Source organism: Brachyhypopomus gauderio, chromosome 3, assembly GCF_052324685.1.
Source record: "Brachyhypopomus gauderio isolate BG-103 chromosome 3, BGAUD_0.2, whole genome shotgun sequence".
Taxonomy (NCBI): domain Eukaryota; kingdom Metazoa; phylum Chordata; class Actinopteri; order Gymnotiformes; family Hypopomidae; genus Brachyhypopomus; species Brachyhypopomus gauderio.
The window spans coordinates 24,362,548-24,375,273 of record NC_135213.1 but is presented as its reverse complement, the minus strand read 5'-3'; the positions used below and the strand labels follow the sequence as shown (position 1 = coordinate 24,375,273).

Here is a 12,726-nt window from a genome sequence, read left to right as displayed (position 1 = left end):
TGTGATCCAAGAATGAGCATTAAAAACATGCTTAATAAAATGCTTGGGTTGTTAATCTCTTGACCCAAAAAAATATTGTAAACATCCATTTTAAATATACAGTACAGGCCAAAAGTTTGGACACACCTTCTCATTCAATGTGCTTTCTTTATTTCCATGACTATTTACGTTGTAGATTCTCACTGAAGGCATCAAAATGATGAACACGTGTGGCTTCCACTATGAGCTTCCACTAATGAACCCTGATAAGGCCAACCTGAAGCCCATTTCAGGTGACTACCTTCTGAAGCTCACTGAGAGAATGCAGTGTGCAAAGTAGTAATCAGAGCAAAGGGTGGCGATTTTGTAGACGTGTTTTCAGTTTTCACCTTTTAAGTACATAACTCCACATGTGTTCATTCATAGTTTTGATGCCTTCAGTGAATCTACAATGTAAATAGTCATGAAAATAAAGAAAACGCATTGAATGACAAGGTGTCTCCAAACTTTTGGCCTGTACTGTAAACTGGACATAAGTACGTGTTCGTGTGACGTTTAACGAGGGCCTTAGAACTCTGACGTCACCATGATTTATTTAATATTAATTTGGGTGAACTGGGCTGGATTACTCAAACGTAATACAAAAAATATCGTTAAATTGTAGAGGGAATGTCACACTACACACACACTTCAGATTAACTTAACACGATCCCCATGAGAAAAGTATGAAGTGAACCGAGCTACCGACGCAAAGTGTGATACCAGGCTGAACCCAAAATGTCCTTCAGTACGAGATAACATAGTCCGAGGTTAAAACCGCCCAGTCGCCTGCTGAAATAACGCACTGCACTGATATCAGCCCCAGTTTGGCGAGAGTCCAGCCCACCCAGGCGTTTAGCCCTGGCCTGTGGTTGTAGAAGCTTGTAATTATTTCACATTTGTGTTATCTTAACAGTACTTGATGAAGGAACGTTACCTGAAAGCTGTGAGCGAAAGTGCGCGAGCGAGCACGCAGCCGCAGTGGCGTCGCGCGGAGTTCAATGTTCCATCACTCACGTCCGAACGAATGGGTAACTGTGTTGCACTCAGGGTGGTGAAGCTTAGGTTATTAGTGAATCAACTGATGCTAGTTAAATTATTTAGGTTCGAGAAACAAAAATACAGACTAAAACAACATTGTTCGAAAACAAACAAACAAGCAACAACAAAAAAAAAAAAACTATTTAACTCCAGGGAAATTCGGACAAATGCAGCTCCTCTAGGGATTCGGGGTTGATGATCCGGTATCGCCGGCCGCTAGGGACTTTCCGGCCACGCCATTACCTTATCATACGAATAAAACTAATGAATTAAAACGAATAAAACACTAACCACAGTCTTGTCTGACTCAAAACCAGAAGAACCAATTTACGGACAGTTATAAGGGGAAAGACATGTAGGAAATGTGTCCAATGTAGGCCTGAACTTATCTGATGGTATTTAAACTGCCCGGTAGCCTCGCGGTGCAAACGAGATCGACGGTGTTAACCATCTGATACAAATATTTGACGTTTTCCGGTTTGTTTTATTTTCCCGCGGAAAGAGATGTACGTCGAAACGCAACGTTTTGGTGAATAGTGTCTTATTAAAAAAAGAATAAACCAAAAAATAAGAACAAATATTGCTGTATGGTGTATAATATTTTGTCGTTATTATATTCGTAGACAGCATTTATTTAAATTGCTTGTCAAGCTTAGTACATGCAAAGTAAACTATTTGTGTTTAAAATATATATCGTTTTTTAACTGCTTGGCAGCAGTTAAAATGGTTTACCAGTGTGCTCCTGACCCCTAGCGGCCATTTTCTGTCATTGACATTCAGCAGTGAATCAAAAAAACAATTCAAAACCAAACACGTTTACTCATTATTACTATTTAATGAGAAAATGAACCGTAGCAACAATACAATAAGAAACGAACATTCTTACAAAGCAACTGTCATGTGAGTCTGAACCTCTGTACATAAACACAAAGTCTGTGTTACACCACTGAACACACTTCACAGTTTGAGAACACCCTGGAAGGCTACAGTAAGTGAAAAAGGTAATTTCTTGTCAAAGTGGATAACCAAGAGAAAACATTCACAATAGTTCAGTTACAAAATTCATAAAAAACCTCATGCAGTTATCGGTAATCCTTATAAACAAACCAAAATATATTTAAAACAGCTTATGACAAGTCTATGAAAAGTCAATGGGAAACCTAATTCTTTAGTAAACTCTGAATTCAGGGTTTACAAGGATTCATCATGGGAAGTAATTTGTGAGGATATTCTTCACTTGTCTAAATCTAACTAAAAGTGACATCACAGTCTGTATTCTCCTGTTTTGTTGTTCAGGCCTTTATGTGTAAACAAAAATCTACCAAATTTTTTATTGGTAAACATGCAACAAGTCTTTTAGGTGATTTATCAAATGTTCTAAAACAGAAATAGATAGATAGATAGATAGATAGATAGATAGATAGATAGATAGATAGGGACAGAGAGAACTGACATTTTCATTAAAAATATTTTTCCATCAAGATTAAAATAAGCATTTGATGTTGGTTTTAATTATTTTGTTTACAGAAACATTCAGATTAGACTTTGATCATTCAGTGTAAACCTAGTCAAATATGCCCAAACAATGCCCAAAAAACGTTCCATCCTTTACAAAAGAAATACCCCCACACAACCCACCCCACCCCACCCAAAAAAATAACCAAAAACAAAAAACAAACTCACAAAAAATATGAATAGCCTATATGATGTCATATATGATCAGATAGTGGCCATCAATAGTGGTCAAAATTCAGAACTTTGTTTTATATTATTCTAAATGAAAGCAAAACACAAACAAACAAAAAACATATATGCATTAACACACTGCAAAGACGGCAACCGGCTGGTGATGAAAATGACTTTTCAGATTAACTTAATTAAATATAGTGTTTTAATGCGAAACAAACACGTTTTAGGAACTGAATTTTACACAAGGAATCAAATGGTAAAGCAGTGCAGTTTAGAATAACATTGTAATAAACCCTAAATGGATAATCGAGAAATAGATGTTCGCTCGTCTCTGGTGTCTGAGACCTTGCTGTGCTTTCATTGTAAAGTTTTTAGACAGGCATATCAAAACACGCCTTCTGATAAAAATGGCCTTATAAACAAAGATCTTTAGAAGCCTTGATTTAGTGCTTATCTATGGAAGATTTTTCCACCGGCTATCCACTAGAGGGTAGCATTGAGCTTCATATATTCTGAGGTACGCTTTCTTCTTTTATCGTCTCCATCTAGCAACGACAGTAATGAACCAAATAACCCCGTTTTACTCTGGTTACTTTAGTTTTCTGGTTTGTGCTAAACATTTTCTTTTCTCTTTATTGCAAAATATATATTTTTTACATTATGAATCTTAATCTCTTTTACATTCCGAATCTGAATATTATTTATTTGACAATAAAAAATAATTTTATAGGAGGACTTGAAGGCTGCATAATGAAAACAACAACAGAATTACTTGCTTGTCTAAAACTGGATAAATACCACCTTACACAGTTCATATATAAGCAGGTTCATTAAACAATTCCTGTGGAAAACACTATATTTGTAATATCCACAACAGAGACCAATATATCTTGGCCAGCATGTATGCAGTGACGATAACCACACGCAATGGCCAAATACAGCGGAAACAGAACACCAGGAAGAAGACAAACGGCATCTTGGAGACCGTTACGTTCTTTAAAAAGGTTTACATTAACACTGAAAGGGCCTTTTTTTCTTGTCCACGGATACATTAAGAGAATTAGCTGTAGTGACACTCCCCCCCCCCCTCCTTCTACTGGATCAAATGCTGCTCACAAGAGCTTGAACAGGTAGTCAGAATGGAGGAAGTATTATAGCCCAGCACATGCCTGCATTCACAAACAGTCGTGACTCCAATCAAAGGCTGTGGGGAAAACACCCAAGAAGGGTCAGTTCAGGAGTCTGCACCTGTCTTTTCTGTTGACAGCCTCTGCAGTCACGTGTCCTGCAGTACCTCTATGCTACCCCCTTACTTCCTGTAGGCCACCGCTGTGCTTCTGGCTTGAAAGCGACGCTTCTGGTTCTGGTTCTGCCTGTCCCACTGACAGAGCAGGATCATCCTGAAGGTGGTGCGGAAGGTCTTGTTGCACAGGGCGTAGCACATGGGGTTCACTGTACTGTTGACGTAGCACAGCCAGTAGCCCAGCGCCCACAGCGTGTTGGGGATGCAGTCATCGCAGAACGTGTTCACCAGCACCATGATGTTGTACGGAGTCCAGGTGATGATGAAGGCTAAGAGGATGGCGCTCAGTGTCTGCGCAGCTTTCTTCTCCTTCACCAGCGACATCTTCTTACGTTTGTTTGCCTGCATCTTCGCCTTGGAGGCGAAACGCTTTGCCAAAGCTGTATCTTTAAATGAAAGAGGAGCTGGAGGAGATTTTGAGCCAGAGGAGCTCCTCAAGGGCTTCAAGCCCTCCGGGACGGGCAGGCACTGGGGGGGCGTCTTTTGCATACCTTGACTAGAAGGCCTTTCTGCACAGGTGCCTTCCGGTTTTCGATGGTGTACCTTGGATGGGTTCCCCTGTGATTTCCAAGCAGCTCTCACTCCAGATGGCTTCACCATAATGGAGTAGATGGCCTTTGCCTCAGCACCCTCTTCTTCTTCCTCCTCATCTGATTGGTCAATAGACACCCCGGCATCATTGTTATTCCAGCTGTCACTACTGCTGTGTTCCAGATCATTAGTGTTCCGTGCCCTCTGACCTCTGTGACCCAGGGCCCAGAACCGGAAACGGTCCGGCCTCGTCCTCCTGGACTCTCTATGTGCCGGCTGGTTATGCTCATAGCTGGTGCTGTTGCGAGAGCTGCCCGTAGGGGACATCATCATGATGGCTTCCTCCTGGTTGCCTTCCTTGCACTGGTTCCCCGAGCCCTTGAGCCCCGCTAGGTCTTTGGAGCGGTTCTGCGTCTCTTTGTAGATCCTCCAGTACAGCACTGTCATGATGGTGACAGGCAGGTAGAAGGCAGCCATTGCGGTACAGAACGTGATGATCGGCTCAGAGAGAAACTGGATGTAGCACTCCCCGGGTGGAACAGTCCTCTGCCCGACAAAGTACTGCCAGAACAAGATGGCTGGAGCCCAGAGCACAAAGGAGATGGACCAGGCCAGGCCGATCATGGTCATCGCTCTCTTAGTGGTCCGTTTGGCCCTGTATGTCAGTGGCCTGGTTACAGAGAAGTACCTGTCAAAGCTGATCACTAGCAGGTTCATGACCGAAGCATTGCTGGCGACGTAGTCGATGGCGAGCCACAGGTCACACGCCCAGTTGCCTAGCGCCCACTTGCCCATGATGATGTATGTGGTGTAGAGGTTCATTGACAGGATACCAATTATCAGGTCAGCAAAGGCCAGGCTGAGAAGATAATAGTTATTCACTGTCTTTAGCTGATTGTTGACCTTAAACGACAAAAGTACCAGGATGTTCCCTATGATGGTAATCAGAGACAAAGACCCCGTTAGAAGTACGATGATGATCACCTGCCAGACAGAGTGACCACCGAGTGGGTCAGGCAGCTTGGTGGGTGTCAATGTGGCATTCTGGGAGCTGGTCAAGTTGGTGCCCCATGGAAGGAGTGAGATGTTGGTGAGGTGTGCATCTGCTTCTGGTCTGACATCTGGAGGGATGAAGGCAGTGTGGGGATTATCTCTCATTCCAGGGGAGTTGTTGCTGAGGAATAATCCTGTGTATAATAATCCAGTGTGGGAGCTTGAAGTTTGGTTCATGATGACCCTTGGGCATATTCTGAAGATGAACCCTAACAGAGAGAAACAAGTAATTAGCTTCATGGAGCAACAATAGATGAGCAACTAGTTTAAAAGAAAAGAACAGCGTTTAATGTTTCTTTTGTAAACAAAACTAAACACAGGATTCAATGAGAGATAAATAATTACTACTGGGTTTCACTAATGTATTCAGATTAACCACAAACACCTCTCCTGTGTTTAGGTTATAAATGTTTCAATAAAGTTTCAGGTTTAAATTGATATTGAGAATGAATGAAATAGAAATGTCATAACAATTAAGACTTCACAGTCAGGAAACATTGAGTGAAATACAAACATTGTGACTGGGTTTCAAAAGAATCCATTAAAATCCATAAAATCAATTTTGAACAGCCCAGATTTAATCTATGCTATAATCTGTTTTTGTCATTAAAGGCCCGTGTTTCAGATTAAGCCTGCACATGCACGCCAAGACTGCACAGGCACGTCGAGACTGCACACACATGGAAAGACTTCACATACACGCTGAGACTGTACACACACGCCACGACTGCACACGCGTGCGGAGACTGCACACACATGGAGAGATACAGGTGGGTGGAGGGTGCTGACTGTTAGCCTGGTGTGCACTGGTGTGCAGTGCTAGGCCTTTATCAGCACTGTAAACACAGTCCTGCACATTTCACTTTATTTGCAGTTCAATTACTGGAAATGCAGTAACCTACAAAAATTTACATACATAACACTGTAGCTGATGACACAATGAAGCAGTAATACTGTTTTACCAAGTAAACTATAACATTATTGAGGCCCTAATGTTCATCTGAACTTACACATCCATTTTGTGTGCATCAACAGCAATAACTGAACATGACATTTTAACAGCGTTACTAAAAGGGAATTTAATACAGACCAAAACGACAAGCCAAGGTTCCATGAGCTCCTTAGCACAATCCAAGAACATGTCAAAAAGTGAATTAACACTTCACATAAACACTTTTACTGTATAATAATCCTTGATAATCAAATGTATTACATTAATTTCAGCAGAGGTTCGACTCAGAGGCCATGCAGATATCCCAAGTCTCTTGCTCTGTCTGGCCTCAAAGCAACATTGGAATTATGCAGAAAGGTTTTACAAACATCACAACATTACATGCCAATGCATATCTGTACAAAAATATCAAATATAAAACTGCCTTCATCTACTGCAGCAATACACATATCTGTGTCTTGTAAATATATCACATATAAGTCCATAGGAAGGCTTGAGATAGCCGGGTGTGTGGACATGATGTAGGTGTGCTAATCCCACCATCTTCCCACTGTGAGTGCTAGTCTAATTACTTCATGATTAATAATCGCAGGGCAATGCACCAGAAGGCGCCAGAAGGCTAAAACTAAAATCTGCAGGGATTGTACATGTATAAATATCTGATGTCTATAAATAATCAGATAGTGTGAGGTAAAAGGGCCAAGTGAGTGCGCCAGAGAGAGAGAGAGAGAGAGAGAGAGAGAGAGAGAGAGAGAGAGAGAGAGAGAGAGAGTGAGAGAGAGAGGTGGAGGAGACAGGAGAGCAGGAGGAAGAGAATCAGTCTTTACTGTCTTTAAAAGAGATGAGGGACTTTATTGGAAGAGAGGCATGTTGGGGAAGGAGCAGACGGCCGTGGTGGGGAGATCAGGGAGGCACCGAGGCTGGACTGGCATCTGTCTCTCCCTCATGAGTCAACAACAATACCACACACTGTGACACAAGACGGCCTTCATAATGTCTCTTACGACATTTGCAGGCAGTCAAATGCTCTCTGGGATTAAAACCAGAAATCTGAGCAGCAGTCAGAGAAGAAAACCAGAGAAAAGCGAGCTTGACTAGTGGCACTGAAACGTTCATCAGAACGAGCTTCACTAGTGCGTTAGAAGACCTAAACACCTACAGAGTGTTCAGACTCTGACTCACACTCTTCTTGATAGAGACGAGACTCAAACTCACACTTGACTCATTGTGGCGTTGTTGTTGGTGATTGTTTGCACCTAAGGACCACAGAACACGATCAAATATAATTATTTCTTTATACAAGAGGTGAGTTCCTGCCAGCTGAAGTGACTATGGACCTTGAGTTGAATTGAGGTCATTTCAGTGATTGCTTTCCTGACTCAGATGATTTTCCTCCAGCACGGCCAACCTGGTTGAGCGTCCAGGACTCCAGCACGGCCAAGCACACCAGTGTAATCTGCTGAATGGGGAGAGAGAAAAAAACCTTGGAAACCAGTACTAATACATGATTAAAGAGGCAGAGCTACTGCAGCTCTTTTCCTGGTGTACTGACCCTCACTTAAAAGTTTGTGAGATGCACTGAATGTTTCCTGGGAACTGCTACAGAAACACAGTCATTCTTCAGAGTTTATTTCATCTTAGTCTGCAATTCCATAATAAAAAACCATTTAAAGTTTACACAACAGCTCACGTCATTTTTTTTAACACTTGATGTTTACTACTTACCAAGCACTAGAAATTATATTCAAAAAATATTTCAAATAAAAGAACAATTTCTAAGGCCTCAGGAACAGTCATGGTGCTGATGATACAGACAAATAAAGCAATGTTGTAAAACTGCCAAACCGCACAATCATGTTACTAACCAACACAAGCTAATAAACCACTCCTGGAGATTTATGCCAGGGATGTGATATTTATTTAGTTACATCGAGATGGCTATTTTACTATTTTACGCTTTAACCATCTCTGTCCTCACCAAGACCGGCCTTTCTGTTCAGCTCTTGTTCCTCCCAAAGATGTAGGAATCACCGGTCGGGTTGTGAGGTGTGTGGGGTCCAGGGTCAGCCGGTCAGCAAGCTGTTCTTTAGTTTCAAGGTTTACAACATCAGCAATATGTTGTGTGATAAGTGGTGTCCATAGTTCATGCTTGGCCATCACACACAGCACACCTGTTCACCACACATGGAACACCTGTTCACCACACACGGAACACCTGTTCACCACACACAGGACACCTATTCACCACACACACCTGTTCTTTACCAATATGTTAAGACCACCTGTCCATCAGACACCACGCACCTCTCCATCAGACACAGTGCACCTCTCCATCAGACACAGCACACCTCTCCATCAGAAACCGCACACCTCTCCATCAGACACTGCACATCTCTCCATCAGACACCGCACACTTCTCCATCAGACACCGGACAACTCTCCATCAGACACTGCACACCTCTCCATCAGACACTGCACACCTCTCCATCAGACACCGCACACTTCTCCATCAGACACAGCACACCTCTCCATCAGACACAGCACACTTCTCCATCAGAAACCACGCACCTCTCAATCAGACACTGTACACCTCTCCAGCAGACACCGCACACTTCTCCATCAGACACCGGACAACTCTCCATCAGACACTGCACACCTCTCCATCAGACACCACGCACTTCTCCATCAGACACAGCACACCTCTCCATCAGACACAGTACACCTCTCCATCAGACACTGTACACCTCTCCATCAGACACCACGCACCTCTCAATCAGACACTGCACACCTCTCCATCAGACACCGCACACCTCTCCATCAGACACCGCACACTTCTCCATCAGACACCGGACAACTCTCTATCAGACACTGCACACCTCTCCATCAGACACCATGCACCTCTCCATCAGACACTGCACACCTCTCCAACAGACACTGCACACCTCTCCATCAGACACTGCACACCTCTCCATCAGACACCACGCACCTCTCCATCAGACACCACGCACCTCTCCATCAGACACAGCACACCTCTCCAACAGACACTGCACACCTCTCCATCAGACACCGCACACTTCTCCATCAGACACTGGACAACTCTCTATCAGACACTGCACACCTCTCCATCAGACACCACGCACCTCTCCATCAGACACAGCACACCTCTCCATCAGACACCGCACACCTCTCCATAAGACACTGCACACCTCTCCAGCGTCTGCCAGCTATCAAACGCCACTGCTGGGATGAAGCTGAAGCGATTATGTCTGTTCTCCCTCCTGCTAACACACACACACACACACTTTCAGTAATTTCAGTTGGCAGTCACAATGCAATTGCAGATGGCAGATATTTAGCTGTGGGAGAACCCAGCATGTTCCTAGAGATCACATTTTCTCTCTTTATGTCAAAGCACTGAAGACATTCCTGAGGGCCACTACACACACACCATTTTGACAAAGTTAAACATAGTAAATGTAGCTGTAGTTTCTGTATACTTCAACAGTGATCATTCATCTCTGACTCCAACAGCAGACCTGAGGGATTAGAGAGAGCATGGAGAGAGAGAAAGCGAGAGAGGGAGAGAGAGAGGATAGGGAGAGAGAGAGAATCTAACCTTAATCCTAGCCCTAGCCTTAAACCTAACCCTAGCCCTAACCCTAGCCCTATCCCTAACCTTAACGCTATTCATAGCCCTAGCCCTAACCCTAGCCCTAGCCCTAGCACTAGTCCTAGCCTTAGAACATTGGTCTCTCCCACACCGATGGGTTTTGCTAGATGATTTTTTTCTGGGTGTCCCAAAGCTGTTGGGAGCAGCAGAGAGGGTGTTAGCTCAGTCATGAAACGCCCCTGTCTGTTCAGGCTGTATAAGTATACACTGGACATCTCTCCACACCCCATGCTATTGCTCTCACAGCACACACACACACACACACACACACACACACACACACACACACACACACACACACACACACACACACACACACACACACACACACACACACACACACACACACACACACACACACACGTCTCTCCCTGGCCAACAGTTCTGGCAGTGCTCATCTCTGTGTGGCCAGTAGAAAAGCACTAAATGTACTAGATGATTGGACAGACTCCCACAGACTCTCTCTATGTCTCTCTGTCTCTGTCTCTCTCTCTCTCTCTCTCTCTCTCTCTCTCACGCACACACTCAGACACACACACACACACACACACACACACACACACACACACACACACACACACAAATGCACACACACATGCACACGTATGCATACACACACTCACACACAGAGCCTATAATGGAGTTATCCTCTCCAGTTGAAAAGCAAAGGTAGAGATAAGTGAGCCTGTTGTTAATGAGGAACAGATAGGTTTTGCTCTGACCCCTTTTGTGACCCCTGACCTCACAGTGACCCCTACACATACATAGATGGTGTTCAGAGATGCAGTGACTCATTACTATTAGGGCAGCTGATATTAAATACACTTGCGCGCACACACACACACACACACACACACACGTACACACATACACACACACACATTTTGCATATGTGTCCATATCTACAGGTTGTACTATCACACACACACATCAAAACCATCCCTCTCTATCTCCCTCCACACACTGATGCCTCGTAGATGTCAGCCAGACTGAAGTTTGATGAAATATAACAGAGAGATCTCTCTCGTTTTATCTCCTTTTCACCTCAAATAGCAAAGAGGGGATACAGGAACAAATGAGGGACAATCTTCAAAACAAGCAGTGTGCAATCAGTGAAGGAACGTCAGAAGACCACAACTCAGTCTAAGCGAGAAAGTTCAATGATATACGCAGCAGAATAACATTTAAAATGTTTTAAACATTTGAAAATATCAGCTGTGGTAAACATTTCATAATGAGCAGACCAAGGCCGAGAGAAATTGTACAAAATTACTAGGAATAAAATGCACTGGTGTTCTGGCAAACGACAACGGAGCTTTTTTCTTTCTGAAGTTCTAAAGTTCTGAAGTTCTGTTTCTGGAACAGCAGTGACAGCTGCAGCTCCAGGAATGTTCAGAAAAAGAATTGGGTCTAATTCTCAAATATACTTTAACTGCTTGATGCCAATAAAGATACAGTGTTAGCATATAAATAATTATGTGGTATTTCTGCACATGCATTAAAACAATCACGACTCCAGAACAGTGCGGCTTTCTAAAAAGCTCAAAGCCACTGGCTCAGACAATGAACTCAGACATAGCCGCCTCACACATCTTTCTAAGTTGATTCTTTTCATCTGCACAGAGTAAAGTTTTTTGTATTTAGACATATTTTGTCACTAATCTGAGTGACGTCTTCCGTCTCAACTAGCAAAGACCCCAGGACTTAGATCCTGAGGGGCTGGTTAAACAGTAGTGAAGACTGTACCACTTCATCTCTGTCCGTACAGACATTTCTATAGGTGCAGGTAGACCTTGGAGCTGTGGACCATGAACAGAGTTTCATTTACAAAGCTTATTTGAATGTTAAACTGGAGACCAAATTCTGAAGATAAATATATGGTAACAACAGTGCTCTGATGTAAGTTTTACAGAGAAGAAGACTCTGTACTTCAGGTGTGAACACTCTCATGATGCCCAGATAAGCAGGTCTGCTAACGAGGAGGTCCACATCACAGCCTTCCATCTGGACAGCAGCGTGAACACTTTGATCCTGCAGAGTTGCTGCCACACAGAGTGAGGATGAGGAAGGGTGCATTTTAGTTGTGAACTGACTGAATGTGGTAATTAGAAGCTTCTAGGTCTGTAAGCATGTGGTCTGCTGTAGTCTCTAGAAGTCTGTGTGTGTGTGTGTGTGTGTGTGTGTGTGTGTGTGTGTGTGTGTGTGTGTGTGTGTGTGTGTGTGTCTGTTTGAGTTTCACATCTTTCTGATTGTCTATGAAGTTGTAGTCACATAGCTTCCCTTGCTAACTATATATTGTGTACAGACCCATACTCAGATCACCTGGGTCTCTACAGACCCATACTCAGATCACCTGGATCTCCACAGACCCATACTCAGATCACCTGGATCTCTACAGACCCATACTCAGATCACCTGGATCTCTACAGACCTATACTCAGATCACCTGGATCTCTACAGACCCATACT

At 43.3% G+C, this 12,726-nt stretch overlaps 2 protein-coding genes across 7 annotated transcripts in view; both read right to left on the bottom strand.

The window, feature by feature from the left end:
* Window positions 1-1,494, bottom strand: part of fmn2b (formin 2b) — a 55,732-nt gene extending 54,238 nt beyond the window's left edge. The window contains 1 exon segment of the mRNA XM_077000584.1: window positions 956-1,494. The gene's annotated coding sequence lies outside the window, so the exon portion shown is untranslated.
* A 1,232-nt stretch (window positions 1,495-2,726) lies between these two features.
* The window catches only part of chrm3b (cholinergic receptor, muscarinic 3b), a 77,443-nt gene continuing 67,443 nt past the window's right edge, over window positions 2,727-12,726 (bottom strand). For 5 of the 6 annotated variants that reach the window (XM_077000579.1, XM_077000581.1, XM_077000580.1 and 2 more), the window contains one exon: window positions 2,727-5,844. In XM_077000579.1, the coding sequence (XP_076856694.1) occupies window positions 4,058-5,812 (1,755 nt within the window). In that variant the 5' untranslated portion in view covers window positions 5,813-5,844 and the 3' untranslated portion in view covers window positions 2,727-4,057. Of the gene's footprint in view, window positions 5,845-6,878; window positions 8,047-12,726 lie in introns of those variants that run through there. The other variant, XR_013130088.1, reaches the window with a different exon arrangement.